The sequence below is a fragment of the Tetrahymena thermophila genome (assembly GCF_000189635.1).
Source record: "Tetrahymena thermophila SB210 genomic scaffold scf_8254466, whole genome shotgun sequence".
In the NCBI taxonomy this organism is placed as follows: Eukaryota; Ciliophora; class Oligohymenophorea; order Hymenostomatida; family Tetrahymenidae; genus Tetrahymena; species Tetrahymena thermophila.
In genome coordinates, this window is record NW_002476243.1 from 74,695 (window position 1) to 93,877 (window position 19,183).

At 20.7% G+C, this 19,183-nt stretch overlaps 3 protein-coding genes across 3 annotated transcripts; all 3 read right to left on the reverse strand. All coding sequences in view use genetic code 6, as the record gives it.

Annotated features, from left to right (window-relative positions):
- Window positions 1-393: 393 nt before the first annotated feature.
- TTHERM_00951800 (ABC transporter C family protein) lies at window positions 394-5,845 on the reverse strand (the record flags this gene model as incomplete). Its single annotated transcript, XM_001022822.3, has 6 exons — window positions 394-1,867; window positions 1,932-2,473; window positions 2,617-3,395; window positions 3,782-4,069; window positions 4,367-4,787; window positions 4,940-5,845. 6 exons carry the CDS (start codon window positions 5,843-5,845, stop codon window positions 394-396), a joined length of 4,410 nt encoding a protein of 1,469 aa, XP_001022822.3.
- Window positions 5,846-7,069: 1,224 nt separating this feature from the next.
- On the reverse strand, window positions 7,070-12,084 carry TTHERM_00951810 (tetratricopeptide repeat protein; the record flags this gene model as incomplete). The annotated part of the gene is made up of 20 exons (XM_001022823.2): window positions 7,070-7,160; window positions 7,253-7,339; window positions 7,541-7,630; window positions 7,746-7,868; window positions 8,002-8,091; window positions 8,206-8,295; window positions 8,576-8,665; window positions 8,863-8,952; window positions 9,010-9,099; window positions 9,506-9,595; window positions 9,766-9,855; window positions 10,062-10,151; window positions 10,274-10,363; window positions 10,578-10,667; window positions 10,847-10,936; window positions 11,097-11,186; window positions 11,338-11,427; window positions 11,599-11,760; window positions 11,936-11,985; window positions 12,043-12,084. 20 exons carry the CDS (start codon window positions 12,082-12,084, stop codon window positions 7,070-7,072), a joined length of 1,815 nt encoding a protein of 604 aa, XP_001022823.2.
- Window positions 12,085-13,754: 1,670 nt separating this feature from the next.
- On the reverse strand, window positions 13,755-18,700 carry TTHERM_00951820 (tetratricopeptide repeat protein; the record flags this gene model as incomplete). Its single annotated transcript, XM_001022824.2, has 20 exons — window positions 13,755-13,845; window positions 13,954-14,040; window positions 14,214-14,303; window positions 14,405-14,527; window positions 14,682-14,771; window positions 14,892-14,981; window positions 15,161-15,250; window positions 15,452-15,541; window positions 15,630-15,719; window positions 15,987-16,076; window positions 16,276-16,365; window positions 16,541-16,630; window positions 16,769-16,858; window positions 17,069-17,158; window positions 17,339-17,428; window positions 17,654-17,743; window positions 17,958-18,047; window positions 18,216-18,377; window positions 18,553-18,602; window positions 18,659-18,700. The coding sequence occupies 20 exons, from the start codon at window positions 18,698-18,700 to the stop codon at window positions 13,755-13,757; spliced, it is 1,815 nt and encodes a 604-aa protein (XP_001022824.2).
- Window positions 18,701-19,183: the final 483 nt, after the last annotated feature.

Genomic DNA, 19,183 nt, shown 5'->3' on the forward strand with positions numbered 1-19,183 from the left:
TCATTAGCAGATTTCATTCTAAAATCTTTAATAAATATTGATATTTTTTAAATAAAGCTGTAATGTAATGTAATTTATAATTATTACTAATCCTGTAATTAAAATATCACGAACTGTGTAGGTACATATTTTTTAAATATCAAATAAGTGTTTTATATATTGGTGTCTTAATGTAAGAATTTTAACAGTATTATTTATTTAATTATCTGCAACATTATTTTTTATATAGATATTAATAAAAATTAACAAATTAATAATTATTTTATTTTCTAAATTTCAAATTTATATTAATCAGAAAGAATGAAAAATAAATTAATAAAATTAATTTTTAAACTTAACTTTAATTTAAATAAAATGTTTTTATTAATCTGAATTAATTTTATAAAAATTGATTCATTTTGTATTTTAATTTTCTGTTAATCTATTAAAAAAGCCATTTTCTGCTTTTCTAAGTTCGCTTACATGTCCACATTCTGCTATTTTACCAGAATCCATAACAAATACTCTATCAAATTTATCTATATTTTCTAAGCGATGAGTGACTACAATTAATGTTTTATTTTTGGAGAAATCAAACAGAGCTTAGTTTAATAATGAGTCGGTGATTGGGTCCATATTTGAGGTAGCTTCATCTAGACAAATGATGTCTGTATCTTTTAGGATGATTCTAAGAAAATTGATTATCTATGCTTATCCATTTGAGAGATTGGCTCCTCCTTCCTGAATCAAAGAGTCTAAATTAGCATCTTATTATAGCTATAATTAATACCTAGTTTCATTTTCTGATCTATACGAATTAGAAGATTTATGTTCCTTAAATTGAATTGACTCCAAAGATATTCCTGAGTTTGCTATTTTACACTAAATTTACGTATCATTTAATTTCCCTGAAGGATCTAAGTTATCTCTTAAAGTACTTTTAAACAAGAATCCAAACTAAGGAATGATAGCCATCTGCTGTCTTAAATCCTAAAGAGTCATTACTTTTATATTTTTTCCTTTAACAAATATCTCTCCTCTTTAGAAATGATACATTCCAAAAATCAAATTCAAAATAGAAGATTTACCAGAACCAGTTCTTCCGCAGAATGCGATTTTTTCTCCTTTTTTAATTTTAAAAGAAATTCCTCTCAAAGCAAAACATTTCTCAGCTTGCTCTCCTTGCATCTATTCTATATCTATGCTATTTTAAATTGAGCTTTCGTATGAAAGATAAACATTTTAAAATTCAATTTCAGCATCACTTTAATCTTCTTTCAATTATTAAATTCTTTCTTTTTAATCGTCAATTTTCGATGATTATTTTTCATAATTAAAATAACTTTTAGCGATTATCTCGCTTGGATTCTCTTATTCGTTACAGAAGTATTATCTTATTCTCTCCACACTTATCAAATATTGTTCAACATTACAAAAGTATTACATAAGATCAGAAAACCTAGTAGAAAGTAAAATGGAATAAGTAAGACACATAGCTATTGTGTTGTAATTAAAATCTAAATCGAAAACAACAATGACAATACTAGAAATGCTCACAAAACAAAACACTAAATTGCTTATAGTAAGCAATCTGATCATCATCCAAACTTAAACTCCTTAGCTTACTGCAAATGTATTTACGCTTTCATTTAATTTAGCAAAAAAGTCCTTTAAAATATAATTTTATTTCTCAAATGCTCTAATTGTTGTTACACCTTTACAGCACTCACTTACAACAGTTAAAACTTTACCAGTATTAACAGAGTTGAGTCTTTTAATTTCTCTATTCGAATCTCTAAACTGCCTTTAGACATAGTAAATAAAAGCAAAGCATATTAAAATGATAATGACAATCCAAGGGAACTGAACGATAATGCCAACAGGATAACTTAAAATATATTCAAAGTAAAAGTTTGCATTTAATATTTTTAATATAATTTAGATAATTTTACCCTATTGAGTATGCAAGCTGCTCCATGAATGTTTATGACTACCAAGGCAGATAATAATCAACTGAATCAACATCATCTGCTAGTCTGCTGATAATACGTCCAACAGGATTAGTATCGAAAAATTTCATTTTACTGAAAAGTATGCTTTTATTAAGCTTAAGGAACATTCTTCTGCTGCTTAGAAGAGCACATAAACAGTAAAAAAAACTTCTTAAGGCTGTTATGCCAAGATTTAAGAAAATTAAGAAGAAAAATGCTTTTGTAAAAGTGTCAAAAGTGTCATTAATATTGTTGAAAAATGAGCTTTAATGATTAGTGTAGTCTCTTAACCAAAAATCTATAAGCATTTAGCTTCCTTGCATCAAAAAATTAAAGGCTAAGAAAAACATTAAGAAAATGTATCCCATAGTACTAAAATATGTAGCAAGTGTTGAAAACTTAATTGAAGATTATTCTCTAACTTCTTCATTTTTGACTTCACTTGGTTTTTTATCTTCAAGTTTTATTTTTATCTCTTAATTTGTTTCTTCTGTATCTTCTTTCTATTTATTATAAGCATTAAATTAATATTCTAAGCAATTTAACTAAAAAAATATTGTGTTTTATATATAAGTGAATAAATAAGTAAGTAACCTCTCCAAATATTAAAAAATATTTATTAAGAATGTAAAGTTTAAAAATGTACTTGCATTAATAAAGAAGATAAAGAACTTGATCTAGAGGAGGCAAGAAAAGAATCATCAATTTATAACTTTGAATAATCGACTTCTTCTATAGATAGAGAATTATTTCTTGTTCTAGAAGGATCATCTCTATGCATATTAAAAGCCTAACTTGCTTTCATAAACTATTCAATAGCTATTGTGTCTCTAATAATAAGCCCTCTATCTATTAAAATCATTTAAGATGGGTTAATTTTACCTGCTTTCAGTATCTCAAAATGGCTTGTTACCATTAATACTGTTTTTTTCCTTTTCTCTACAAGTAATTATTTAACTGATTTTAAAAATATTCTTTTTGCAACATGAGCATCCAAGCTACTAAAAATATCATCAAGCAAATAAATATCACTATCTGAATAAACAGCTCTGCATAGTGCTATTCTCTGTTTTTATCCTCCACTTAAGTTCGATCCGTTAGGTCCTACAAGTTTTTAATCACCTTCCTTAAAGGCTTGCAAATCTTCTTTTAATTCACATACTTTTAGACATGTATCATACCACTTTTAAGAATACTCTTCTCCAAAAAGAATATTATCTCTAATTGATTTATTTTAAAGCCAATGGTTTTAAGCAACATAAGCAACTTTTCCTTCTAAATAAAATGAAGAATTGTTAATAATTTAACTATTTTCATTTTCAGATTTAGAAATCAAAGAAATACTTTTTTCAAATGCTCTTTTGTTAAAAACTTAACAATCCATTTCTTTCAGTAAAGCGTTTAGTAAAGCACTCTTTCCACTACCTAAAATTTCATAAAATTAAGTATCAAATTATTAAAATGTTTGTAAACAATTTAAATGATAATTATCTAATTAAAATTTATAAACCATGATATTTAATTTGTAGCTTTGATCAAAATTGAAATAAAAATAATAAAAATGTTTCTTTTTATCTAAATAAAATTTACAAAAAAAAAAAAAATTAAAAAAATGATAATTATCTAATTAAAATTTATAAACCATGACATTTCGTTTGTAGCTTTGATCAAAATTGAAATAAAAATAATAAAAATGTTTCTTGATTGATCATCAGTAAAAATTTAATAATTTAAAAAAAAAATCTTATTATGTAAATAATAAGGTATTTGTTCTAAGGAACAATCTAATATTTTTATATAAATTAATTTACCTGTTCTACCAACTATAACATTTAAAGTTCCTTTTTAGATTGAAAAATCTTCAATATTTAATTCAAAAGACTGTGTTTCTTATTTTTCTTCAATAAAATCATGACACTCTTTTAGTTGGCTTTCGTGTTTGTTTTGATATATTGAATCAGTAAATTCAAATTCCTCTTTTACTTCTCTGCTTGGCCACATAAATTTCATATTTTTTATTTACAATGCAATATTTTCATGAGAATTTTAAACATCACCAATAACAGTGTTCGCAAACTCGTTATTTTATCCTCCTCTATCTAGATTTATTTACCAGAGTAAAATATTATAAATGAATGTTTAGTTGCATAAAATTTAGTTAAGTAAAATTTAGCCTTAACTTAAAATTATATTTCAGGTATTTTATTCCATCAGAAAAACAGATATGACTTATTTAAAAGGATATTTAATTAATTAAGTGGATAAAAAAAAAACTAAAAATATGTAAAAATTAATATAAATTTATTTTTGATTGTCTTAAAATATCCAATTTATTTTAGGATATTTGGGTTAAGGAAATTTGATATAAATTTAGATTTATTTTTATAAAAGATTACGTTCGAATTGGGGAGTAATTTCTTTGTCTTCTAAAAACTAGCAAATTCTGTTAAAAGAAACTCTTATTTTAACGAGATATCCAATAGACCAAGGCAAAATTCCCATAGGATAAGTTAGATATCCAAATAGTGCAATTATTGTAAAGACATTTGAATCCTTTAGTTAATTTCCCTCATTTATAAAATCTACAAGGAAAAAGAAGAGCAAGAAATAGCTTATGCTGTTCCAAAAGACACTAATGACTCCATCCAGACATCTTGTGGACATAATAAAGGAATACTCTCCAGACCTAGCTTTTTCAATTTTTTTTTAGAATATTTTCTCCCATCCAAGATATTTAATGCTTTTAATTCCATCTATAACATCCTTCGTCAATACTATTCTCTTGTCTTTCATTCTATATTACTTGGAGTATAGAAACTTTTTTAAATTTAAAATATTAGTAAATTTTCCATTCAACTTAATTATAAAAAATGGTTTTATTTATTTTGGATTAATCTTATAGAAATTAGCAATTTATTTATATTAATTTAGAATTATGGAAATATATTTTAAAAATTTAAAGGTTTTACAGACATTGATAGAGTTAGAACTAAGTTAACTAAAAAGGAAGCAATTAAGACATAAATACCAGCTAAGATTGCAGCTCCTATTTTGTAATAAATTAGAACTAGAACTATTGTCAAAGTAATAATACTGCTTACAGTCTCAATTAGAGACCAATATAAACTCAAACATTAGTTGACATCTACAGTCATTATATTGTTTATATCAGGTATCTTTTAAGGGTTTTTGCTATTTTTATCACTCCCATTTGCTTTTTTAGGTTGACTCTTTTTCTAGTCTGTAGGAGAACTAAATATCTTTGACTTTAATTATTTTTAGAAGGTCACATACTAAAGTGTTGTTCTACATTCAGACTTCCACTTAGCCTAACACCAAGTGTATTAAGAGAATAAAATGTTTTTTATGAAATAAAGCATCACAATTCCAAGCAGCATAAAACTAATTTTTATTTTATAATTTGCTTCTCTTTCCTCTTTTTTTAGTTCATCTGTAATCAAATCCAAAATAAAAATAGCTCCACATCCTACAGCATTTTATAAGATTGAAAGAGTCAAACCAATAATTAATTATCTTCTCGTCATAAACCAAAAAATACTTTTCAGACTTTTTCTCTTCTTTGAGTTGAAATTTTCCTGTTTATCCTCTAAACCATCGAGATAATTTTATAGCTTTACGACGCATGGCCCAAGTTAAGTAGTTTTTGTTATATTCTAAGCCACATCTTCGTTTTGTATTTACTATCCTTAAGATGTTTATTTCTTAACCTTTTAAATGAGATTAGAAAGACCTGTAAAAAATAAATTATGGTCATCTCCTTTAACAGATTATTGAGGAAGCAGATTTTTGATAGATTAATGCTTTTCTTATTCTTATGTATGAATTTCGCTGCCTTTTAAAAGAGGTTCTTTCATATTGTAAATTAATAGCTTATTTAATTAAGTATTATTTATTTGCTCTATATTAAATTTGTTGTTTCCAATATTAATAATTTATTCAATTAAAATAACAAATAAGTGTGCATTAAAAATAATAAATAGGCATTTAATTTTTATTAAATTAAAATAAGCAACTCGAACTTATTTATTTATTTACCTTTAAATAGCATCAAATAATTTGAATATAAATAAATCAATAATATCTTCTGATACATAATAAATTAATACTACAATCTATCTATCTATCAAATGCAATTTATTATATCCCTTCTATTTTTAACAATAAAATTCTGATTATTTCTTAAGGATTACTACATACTTATAAACATTTGATTAATCATATTTAATATTGCTTAACATCCCTAACAAAATATGTAATATCTATAAATACTTCTATTTTTTCTAATCAAACATTATCCATAGTATTTAAAATATTACTTTAATTTTTTTAATTTCAAAAAGAAAATAAATGTTTTTTATTATTTATAATTAATTTTATCAAATTATTAATAAATTTTTTATACGTCTTTTTAATTATCAAAAAAAAAATGATTCAGATTTTAATTAAAATGCAATTTTGCAATTCATTGAATTACCTACCATATTTCTTTCTTTTAAAAAATAGGATTTTCATGTAAACATATATTTAAAAGTATTAAATTTAAAAATTTTTATTTTTCAAAAATATTTTGTTTTTCTTTAGTTCGAATATTAGGGTTCAAATAAGGTGCTTTTATAATTATCAATCAAGCAACGTATTATTTATTTAGGGATCTTATATTTTGCTGTTTATTTCTAAAAACAGTCCATTAATTCCTCAAATATTTTTTTTGCTCTTGTTGATTTTTTTTCTAACACTTCTTAATTAAATTCTATATGAATCTTTTGCTATTATTTTTACTATTCTTAATTTAATAAACTAATTTATTTTATTGATAATGATTCCAAATTGAAATAAAAAATTTTAAAATAAAAATTAAGAATCTAAATATATTGTTTTTCATATTAATGAATAATCCGAATATTCAAAAAATTTTGAAATAATAAATATTAGAATAATTTTGCCTAACACTAATTTAAATATAGTTGAGAAAATGTTTTTTCTCCAAATATTTAATATGTAAACATAAATACTCTTTTTTTATAATTATTATCTATAATTAAAGAGAATATTTAAAAAGGATACAATCAAAGCTATAATCAAAAATTGAAATCGTGATTAACTAATCTCCTTATTTTCAGAAACTTATTTCTTATTGTTGAATCTGATACAATATCTCCTTAATTATACCTTTTTTATATGAAGAAATTAAATAAATTTAATATCATGTTAACAAAATTATTTTTATGAAAAATATAAATAAAAAAATAAATTAATTTTACTCAATTGTAAATTCCAATTTTAAAGTTGGGAGCTAAGCACTATTTATTAACGCAGATCCCAAAAGCATAGCACATGATTTACTAAAGCTTATTTTATAATATGTTATTTTAAATAAGCTAATTAAAAATTGAGAAGAAGATCATAAATAGAAGCTTATAAATAGCTAAATAATAATTTCAAATAAATAAAAAACTAAGCTTTTGAGCAAGTTTTTTTTATTATTTAATTAAATTTAAATGATTTATTTTTAAAAAAAATGGACTATTAAAAATAATAAACTCATTTACTTCATAATTAAAGTTAATTTTGAAAGATTTTTGCAGTGTGATAAGCCATAACCTAAATTTGATGCAGTTTCTTCATTAATTTACATATCACTATAATCAAAAAACATTGTTTTTTTTAGTTTTTTTGAAATAACAAAGAATTTTAAATGAATTTTTTTAAATTTCAAATATAATAAAAAGAAGGCAGGCAGATTTAAATATTTACTAGAAACTGAATTCAAAATTTTATAGGCTTTTACATTTAGCTAAACCAACACTTAAACCATATATTCCTTTTGGACCAATTTAATTTTTACTTTAAATTGCGTTTTCTTCAAGGCTACAATTACTAATTAGAAAGATAGAAATTAATTTGTAAACTTAAGAAAAGCAAAAATAATGATAAAACTACAAAATATATAAAGAAAAAAATTAAATTGATATATTATACATTTATAAAATAAACATTTAAATATTTTTACCCTAGAGAGAGATTTAATTCTTAAATTTAATTGCATTTAGCCAACGAATTACCTATTCCTATTGCTCCCTCATCGCCTATTTTATTGTTTCTTAAAATAAAGTGTTCCATATTGAATTTAAATTAAAGATATAAATTTATTCATCAGTTAATTTTTGATCTAAACTAACAGTTAATAAAAAATTATGAAAAAGTAACTTTTTACTATAAAGAAATAAACAAACATAATAGCTTAGAACAATTTTCTAATGTGCTCAATAAAATTGAAGCTCCTTTATCTGCAATTTAATTATACCTTTTAACATATATTATTTTATTATTGAATAAGGGGTAACTTTAAAAAAATATTGTAATAAAATATGAAATAAATAATTAAAATAAAAAATATATTAAATTAATTATTATCAAATAAATATGATGATTTGAAAGCTTTTAAATTATTTTTAAATAATTTAAATTCAAAAAGATAATTTATAATTGTAAAATAAAAGTAGTTTGGCATATTTTAAATTGGTAATTTGGAGTGATATAGATTATAATTTAATAAGATTATTAAATATAATAAAGTATATTACAGTAAAGATAGATCCAAAAATTCTATATTAGAAAAGTTTGCTAAGGCATGACTGAAACTTTAAGCACCTATTATTCCAATATTGTTACCGCTTTTAAAGATAATGTAAATAATTAATGAAGTAATATGATAACAATAATCCATTATTAATTAATTTTTTTTAATTTATAGCCTAATTTTTTTGAAATCTTTTAAAGATTCGAGCAAATTATCAAAGAATTAGTTGAGCGCAAAAATAAATTAGTCAAATAAAAATAAAACTATTTGATAACACTTAAATAATTTTACAAAAGCTAAAGTGCCAATTCCTTGATATTTATGCAATTTTGTAAACTAAGAAATAAATCTGAGGCAAATTGATCATCAATTTAGCATTTACTTTTATTTATTAAATGATTAAAATAGTTTATATTTAAATAAATAAAAATTTTTTACAATAAGTCTAAATCCAAAGTCTAGAGATTATAACTATTTTTGAAAGCTTTACCAAAATTAGATGCACCCTATCTGCTAAATTTATTATGCCTATTTAAATTAGAATAATTTTTTAGTCTATCAATAGTTTAAAAGAGATAAAAAAGAAATAAAAAAAATGATTTAGAAATTTATAATTTATGTAGATTGTTAATTTCATAATAATAAACATATCAATGTATTTATTTCCTCATATTCACTAAATAAATATAAAATCAAATAAAATATTTTAAATATTTAATTTTTTTCTGATATTTAAAAATTTTTTATGTTTAATTACAAATTAAAAAAAATAGTATTGTAAAACCTAAAATGTTAAGATTGATTTCATGATATAAAGACAATTTCTTTTAAATTATTGTCATATTGAATTTTGCTAAATAAATTTTCTTATGGGTTAGATAGATCGAAGAATTATGGTATCACAAAAACAAAATAAATGTATTCATTTTTTTACCTTAACGAAATTAGTAAATTTTAAATACTAGTGCATTAACCTAAAGAAGAACCTAAACCTAATGCCCCAGCATCGCCTATTTAATTGTCACTTTTAATAAATTAAAAAAATATGATTCAATTATTTTTATATAGGAGATTAATTTATAAAAATCTTTAAAATTAAATCAAAAATCTTTTATTTATTTAGAAAATAAAAAAATAAGAATATCATTTATTTATTTGAAAAGTGTAATTAATTAGTAAATAAAATATTATTACAAAATTCTGAGTAATAAGTTTGAGAGACTAACACAGTTTGATAAAGTAGAGCATAAGCCAGAAGCCCCAATATCTCCAATTTTATTATTTCTTTAATCATAAATAAAAAAATTTATTAAAGAATTTGCTAAGTTAAAAATTTAATGAAGAATATTACTTTCAAAATATAAATTTCATCATAAAAAATAAATAAATCTCCATAATTAATTGTGATGAATTTCATTTTTATAATGAAATTTATTAAGCTTTTTTATTAATTATTTAAAAAGTAAAAAAATTTAAAAAGATAAACAAACCTTAATTCTAATTATAAATCATTGAGTTTGGTGCATTTTCCTAAAGAAGAACCTAAATCTGAAGCTCCCTAATCTCCGATTTGATTAGATCTATTAATATTTTAAATGTAAAACTTGAATAAATACAAAATTAATTTATTTTTTTTTAAGCTTAAATGATTTTGTAAGAACCTTATAAAGTTTTAAATAAATAAGAAGACATTTTATTTTACTCTAGATAAAGTGCAAGTTTTTAGAGATTACTACATTTAGATAAACCAAGCCCTAAACCTGATGCCCCTTTACAACCAATCTGACACCCTCTTTTAAAATATTAGACAAAATTAATTGATTATTTAATAAAATTCTATTAAACAAAAGAATTTTGAACACTAAATTTAATTTAAAAAAATTATCATAGCTTTTGTAAATTAATTCAAAAATAGATTGGAAAATTATGTAAAATTTAAAAAAATAAAATAAAATAAATAGTAAATCTCATGAAATATGAAAATGAAAAAAATTTTAATTATTTACCTTAACCATAGAGTCAAAATCTATAGATTTGTGTATTTTCCTAAGTTAGTACCTAAATCTGATGTCCCCTAATCTCCAATATTATTATAACTTTAATATAGATAAACTTATTTAATAATCAAAAGATAAGTAGTAAAATAAAAAAATAAAGCAATGAATTTTAAAAAATTAAAGACAGCTTTTTTGTAAATTTATTTTATGTTAAAATATATTTTAATCAATTTAAAATTAAAACTAAAAGTTAAATAAGGCAGATATCTATCTTTTACCATAATGAAATGTCTAGTGTTGAGAGTTTTGTTAGATTTTCAAAATTAGAGCAAATATTTATTACACCTTTGTCACTAATTAAATTATTACTTTAAAAAATATTGTTAAATTTGTTAAATAATAATTAAATCAAAAAAATTCATTAAATGCTATAGAAATAAGTAAATATGTATAAACTTAAATTAATTTTTTGTTTTAATATCAACTAAATGGATAAGATTAAATTAAAAATAAATAAACTATTTTTACCATAATAAGACTTTTAAATATGACAGATTAAGGCAGTATGCGAAAGCAGAGTCTATTTCTTAAGCGCATTTGTCTCCAATTCTATTTTTGCTTTATATTTAAAGGATTTGTTGTTATTTTTTTAGAGAAAATATGGGAAACATGTATAATAAGGCAAACTAATTAATAATTAATTAATTTTTATCATGATTAAAATTTTAATAAAAAGATAATAAAATCACAATAATAGTAAATATTTTACTTTATTTAAAGTGTTAAACTCGATATATTAGAACATTTCTCTAAAACTGAACCTAATGCTTTAGAAATCTCATCACCAGTTTCACTTCTTCTTAAATATTTTATTAAATAAATTTTAGTTAAATTAAATTTTAAAACTAAAAAAAAATCGAGGATACATAAAAGATTTTAATGTATAAGTTAAAAATATAAGAAAATAAATAAGATCTTTTAATTTAGTTTAATAAAAAGTTGAAAATACTAAAAATTGAATTTTAATTACGAAAGATTTAATTCCAGTTTTTAGAGATTTGTGCAATTTACTAAAGCTTTACTTAAATTTTATAAGCCTTTTATTGCATATTAAGACGAAGCTTTTACTAAGGTTTCTTCATCATAGTCTGAAAAATACTTTTCCTCATCATAATCTCCATGATATCTATATCTATTTATAAAAAACATAAATATAGGATTAAAAATTTTTTTGAAAATTTAAATAGTAAAATAGAACATGAAATTATAATTAGCTTTAATTATTTAAAGATAATTTAATGAAAATTGAAAGTATTAACTAGTTTAAATACTTAAAATTTGATATAGATAAAATTTTTAATAAATACCTAAAGTCGATTATAACTTCTGTATGAGATGATAAAGAAGAGATCAAAAACTTTTTATTGCAAAAAAATTTAAATTAAAATATGAAAATAATCAATAATATAATTACATCTTCTATACTTATTTATTCTCTTTCGTATTTGCGATACATATTTTATTTTTTATGAAAAATCTTTAAAAATTTAATTAATTATAAACAATTTCCTCAATACATTATTTATTTTTTGTATTTAAGGTAGATATTTATCCAAAATACAAATTTCTTTATCTATCTTTCAGTTAAATTAATCTTTTACAATGCTTTTTATTGAATGTAAAAGAATTAAACCCTGCATTAATTAATTTTGAAGACATAAAATATCTAAATTTTCAATATTATTTAACATCTATTTTAAAACGACAACAACTAATCTTTTATAAAGAGTTTAAACTTTTCTAATAACTTACTAAATAACTCTTTAAATTTCAGGCTGCTTCTATTTTTATGAGTAATATTTCTACTTTTAACTTTCCTTTATTGTATTTTTATGAATTAAGTTCACATAAAAAGTCTAGCTAGATATTCTAAAATTAATAGTTAAGATTATCAATTACTTCTATAATTTTTAAAGACGCTATAATATTTTTAAATTATATAGAAGAGAACACATATTTATTTATTTGAAATATCAAATCAGTTTTAATTAAGATTTTATAAACTAACTATCCTAATAATTTACTTAATAAATTTCTAAATATCAGATTATTTTTAACTATAGCTTATTGTATTTTTATGAATTAAATAAGTTTACATTACATATTTACATACAGACTGAATCTAAAATTAATGGTTAGAATATTTTTTACAGATGCTTTAAAATTTTTAAATTATGTAGAAAAGATCATTTATTCATTTGTTTGAAATAACAAACATGTATAATTAAGAGTTTAAACTTTCCTAATAATTTATTAAATAAATTTTTAAATGCCAAATTATTTCTATTTTAAAATGTACCATTTTTACTTTTAACTATACTTTATTACATTTTTATGAAAAAAATAAGTTTACATTGCATACTTGCAAGTACTAAAATTAAAATGGTTAAGAATATCTATTAGTTCTATATTTTTTATAGACACTTTAAACTTTTAAATTATATAGAAAAGAGTATCTTATTGGTTGATTTATTTGAAACAAATATATTTGTTGTATTTTTATCTATCTAAAGTTTAAAAACAAAAAATATTTACTTGAATTTAATTTCTATCTATTCATAAAATTATTTTTTTCATAGAAAATCTTATATATATTATTTTGTATAATTTGTTTGTTAACAGTGTCAGTAATTTTATTGATGATTTAGAGAAAGAAATTTTAAAATGGTTGTAAAAGAATAATTTATATTTGCAATGAATTAATCAGACACTTTAATATTTATAAAATTATATAGAAAAATGAGTTTGAAAAATCATACATAATTAATTAATTAAAAAACAAAAAAAAAAAATTTTTTCTATATTCAATCACTAATACACAATAAATACAAAAAAAGTACATATAATAGATAGGCAGAATTATCGCCGGTCCTACAATAATAAACCCAACCCTAACCATATTTTAAGCATTATTTTAAGATTTTAATTATGCTCTTCATATTACTTTAACAATTTAAGATGAATTATACTATACAGTATATTAATTAATTTGAGATTTATTGTTTAACTATAGTTGAGATAATGTTTTTTTTCCAAATATTTAATACATAAACATAAATGCTCTTTCTTATAATATTATATATAATTAATGAGAATATTTAAATAGGTTAAAAGCCAAAACTAAAATCAAAAATTGAAATCGTGATTAACTAATCTCTTTATTTTCAGAAATTTATTTCTTATTGTTTAATCTGATACTTAATCTCCTTAATTATAACTTTTTTATATGAAGAAATTAAATAAATTGATATCATTTAAATAAAATTATTTTTTGAAATTAATTATTTTTATGAAAAATAGAAAAAATAAAATAAATTAAATTTACTCAAATGTAAAACCCAAATTTAAAGTTGGGAGCTAAATGCTATTTATTAAAGCAGATCCCAAAAGCAAAGCACATGATTTACTAAAACTTATTTAATAAAATGTTTGTTTAAGTATGCTAATGAAAAATTGATAAGAAGATCATAAATAAAAGCTTGTAAATAGTAATATAAAAATTTCTAATAAATAAAAACTAAGTTTTTGAGAAAGCTTCCTTCCTTCCTTTCTTTATTAATTAATTAAAAAAATAAACTCATTTACTTCATATTTAAAGTTAATTTTGAAAGATTTTTGCAGTATGATAAGCCAGAACCTAAATTTGATGCAGTTTCTTCATTAATTTAAATATCACTATTATCAAAAGATATCATTTTTTTTAAAGTTTTTTTGAAAAAAACAAATAATTTTATCTTAATATTTTTTAAAAAAAGAAGGTAGATTTAAATATTTACTAGAAACTTAATTCAAGATTTTATAGGTTTTTACATTTAGCTATGCCAAAACTTAAACCATATATTCCTTTTGGACCAATTTAATTTTGACTTTTAATTGAGTTGTCTTCAAAGTCATAATTACTAATTTGAAAGATAGAAAATTAATTTGTAAATTTAATAAAATATAAATCCTGATAAAATTGGCTTTATAAATTAAATATATTTAATTAAATTAAAATTCTATCAAATTATTGAAATTAATACATTTCTAAAATAAAAATTTAAACATTTTTACCTTAGAGAGAGAGTTAGTTCTTAAACTTAATTGCATTTAGCCAACTAATTACCTATTCCTATAGCTCCCTCATCACCTATTTTATTGTTACTTAAAATAAAGTGTTCCATTTTGAATTTAAATTAAAGAAAAAAATTTATTCATAAGTTAAATTAATATATTAATTTAAATTAAAACTAATAAAAATATTATGGAAAAGTAAATTTTTACCCTAATTAAACACGCAAATACAATAGCTTAGAACAATTTTCTAATGTGCTCAATAAAATTGAAGCTCCTTCATCTTCGATTTAATTATACCTTTTATAGTTGATTATTTTATTATTGAATCAAAAAAAATAAGATAATTTGAATTATAAAAGAAATTTATAATTTTAAAACAAAAATAATTTGGCTTATTTTAAAATATGATAATTTCGAGTGATATAGGTTAGAACGAAACAGGAGATAAGATTATTAAATATAATAAAGTATACTACATTAAATTTAGTTCCAAAAATTCCAAATTAGAAAAGCTTGCAAAGGCATGACTGAAACTTGAAGCACCTATTATTCCAATATTGTTACCGCTTTTAAAGATAATGTAAATAATTAATGTAAGTAATATGATAACAATAATCCATTATTAATTAATGTTTCTTAATTGAAGCCTAAATTTTTTGAAATTTTTAAAGGATTTAAGTAAATTATTAAAGAATTTATAGAGTGCAAAAAAAATAAATTAGTTAAATGAAAATAAAACTATTTGTTATGACTTAAATAATTTTTACTAAAGCTAAAGTGTCATGTCCTTGATATTTATGCAATTTCGTAAACTATGAAATAAATATGAAGCAAATTGATCATCAATTTAGCATTTACTTTTATTTATTAAATGGTTAAAATAATTTATATTTAAAAATTAAGACTTATAAAAAATTGTAGCTTTTTAGTAAACAAAAATTTTACTATAAGTCTAAAACCAAATCCTAGAGATTAGAACTATTTTTGAAAGCTTTGCCAAAATCAGATGCACCATATCCGCTAAATTTATTATTCCTATTTAAATTAAAAAAATTTTTTGTTTGTCACTAGTTTAAATGAGATAAAAAAGGAGTAAAAAAAACATTGAAAAACTTATATTTATAAAATGCAAAAGAATATACCCTAAATCCTCATTAATTAAGGATACCCCTTCACCTCCCCCCCCCCCCCCATCTTTGGAGCCAAGATAAATAATTTTTTTAGTTATAAATAAATTCTCTTATGAATTAGATGGAAGAATTATGGTATCACAAAAATAAATAAATACATTGATTTCTTTACCTTAACTAGATCTCTAAATTTTAGATACTAGTGCATTAACCTATAGAAGAACCTAAACCTATTGCCCCAGCATAACCTATTTAATTGTCTCTTTTAATAAATAATACAAATATATTTATTAATTTAAAATAAGGAGATTAATTTATGTATCTTTTAAATTAAATAAATCACTTTAATTTATTTACAAAATAAATAAATAAATAAATATTTGTTGAAAAATGAGCAAACATTTTGACTACAAATCATTTATTTGAAAAGTGTAATTAATTAGTAAATAAAATATTATTACTAAACAATGAGTAATAAGTTTGTGAGATTAACACAATTTGATAAAGTAGAACATAAACCAGAAGCCCCTATATCTCCAATTTTATTATTTCTTTTATTATAAATAAATTTATTTTTTCAAAATATAAATTTCATAATAAAAAATAAATAAATAAATAAATATCCATAATTAAGTATGGTGAATTAATTGCTTTTTTTTAGAGAAATTTATTAAGCTTTTTTATTAAAAATTTAAAAAGTAAAAATATTTAAAAAGAAAAACAAACCCTAATTCTAATTATAAATCATTGAGTTTGGTGCATTCTCCTAAAGAAGAACCTAAATCTGAGGCTCCTTAATCTCCGATTTGATTATATCTATTAATGTTTTAAATTTAAATCTTCAATAAACACCTAAAAATAAAAATTAATTTAATTTTTTTTGAAGTTTAAATGATTTTATAAGAACCTTATGGAGTTTTAAATAAATAAAAATAACAAGATATTTTATTTTACGATAGATAAAGTTTAAGTATTTAGAGATTAATACATTAAGATAAGCCAAACCCTAAACCTGATGCACCTCCACAACCAATCTGACACTATCTTTTAAAATATTAGATAAATTGATTGATTATTTAATCAAATTCTAAACAAGATAATTTTGAAAAAGGAATTTTATTAAAGCAAATTATCATCACTTCTGTAAATTAATTCATAAATAGATTGGAAAATTATGTAAAATTTAAAAAATTAAAAAAAAATAAATAGTAAATCTCATGAAATATGAAAATGAAAAAATATTTATTTGTTTACCTCAACCATAGAGTCAAAAACGATAGATTTTTGTATTTTCCTAAGTTAGTACTTAAGTCTGAAGTCCCCTAATCGCCAATTTTATTATCGCTTTAATATAGTTAAACTTATTTAATAATCAAAAAAGGAGCAGTAAAATAAAAAAATAAAGTAATTAATTTTAAAAAAATTAAAGACGTCTTTTTAGTTTATTTATTTAGTATTAGAATATATTTTAATCAAATTGAAATTAAAACTAAAAGTTAAATAAAATAGATATCTATCTTTTACCATAGTGAAATGTCTAATGTTGTGAGTTTGGTCAGATTTTCAAAATTAGAACAAATATTTCTCACACCTTTGTCACTAATTAAATTATCACTTTAAAAAATATTGTTAAATTTGTTAAAAAATAAATATTAACTAAAAGGGTTTAAATCAAAAAATTTGACAAATTTCATTAAATATTTTAGAAATAAATACATATGTAGATAAGTAAAGAGTTTATTTAATTAATATAAAGAATAGAAAAACTTAAATTAATTTTTTGTTTTTATATCAAATAAATTCATAAGATTAAATTAAAAATAAATAAACTGTTTTTACCATAATAAGACTTTTAAATATGACAGATTAAGGCAGCACGCGAAAGCAGAGTCTATTTCTTAAGCGCATTTGTCTCCAATTCTATTTTTACTTATTTTTTAAGGAATTTGTTATTATTTATTTAGAGAGAATAAAAAAAAGGTTAGTAAATTTTAAATAAAATTTAGCAATAAAAATAATAGTTGAAAGAGAATATGGGAAACATGTATAATCAGCAAAACTAATTAATAATTCATTAATTAATTTTATCATGATTAATTTTAATAAAAAGATAATGATATCACAATAAAAGTAAATATTTTACTTTATGTAAAGATTTAAACTCGATATATTAGAACATTTTTCTAAAACAGAACCTAATGCTTAAGAAATCTCATCACCAGTTTCACTTTTTCTTAAATATTTTATTATATAAATTTTATTTATAATAATTATTAAAAGTCAAAAAAAATCGAGATAAATAAAAGATTTTAAGATAAAAGTTAAAAAATATATAAAAATAAAAAAGTCCTTTTAATTTTTTAATAAAAAGTTGAAAATACTAAAAATGAAATTTAATTACGAAAGATCTAATTCCAGTTTTTAGAGATTAGTGCAATTTACTAATACTTTACTTAAATTTTATAAGCCTTTTATTGCATGTTAAGACGAGGCTTTTACTAAGGTTTCTTCATCAGAGTCTGAAAAATACTTTTCCTCATCATAATCTCCATAATATCTATATCTAATTATGAAAAATATAAACATATGATCAAAAGTATATTTGAAAGATTAAATAGTAAAATAGAACATTAAATTATAATTAGTTTTAATTATCCAATGATAATTTAATTAATATTGAAAGAAAAAACTAATTTAAATATTTAAAAATGGATTTAGATAAAAGTTTTAATAAATACCTAAAGTCGATAATAGCTTCTGTATGAGATGATAAAGAAGAGATCAAAAACTTTATATCGCAAAAAAAGTTAAATAAAAATATGAAAATAATAAAAATATAATTACATCTTCTATGCTTATATATTTTCTTTCTTGAAAGTGATGCATTTTTTATTTGTTATTAAAATCTTTAAAAATTTAATTAATTTTAAACAATTCCTCAATAAATTATTTTTTGTATTTAAGGCAGATATTAATCGAAAATACAAATTTCTATATCAATCTATCTATTTAAATTAATCTTTTACAAAATTTTTTATTTTATGTAAAAGAATAAAACCCTACATTAATTATTAAGACATATAAATTTTGTTTGAATTTTATTTAATATTTATTTTTAAATGAGAACAACTTAGCAACAATAAAGAGTTAAACTTTTTTAATAGTTTACTAAATAAATTTTTAAATATCAGTCTGCTTCTATTTTTATATAAACTATTTTTACTTTTAACTTTTCTTTATTGTATTTTTAAGAATTGAGTTCACATTAAAAGTCTAGATATTCTATCTAAAATTAATGATTAAGACTATCTATTACTTCTATATTTTTGTAAAGACACTTTAAAGTTTTTAAATTATATAGAAAAAAGA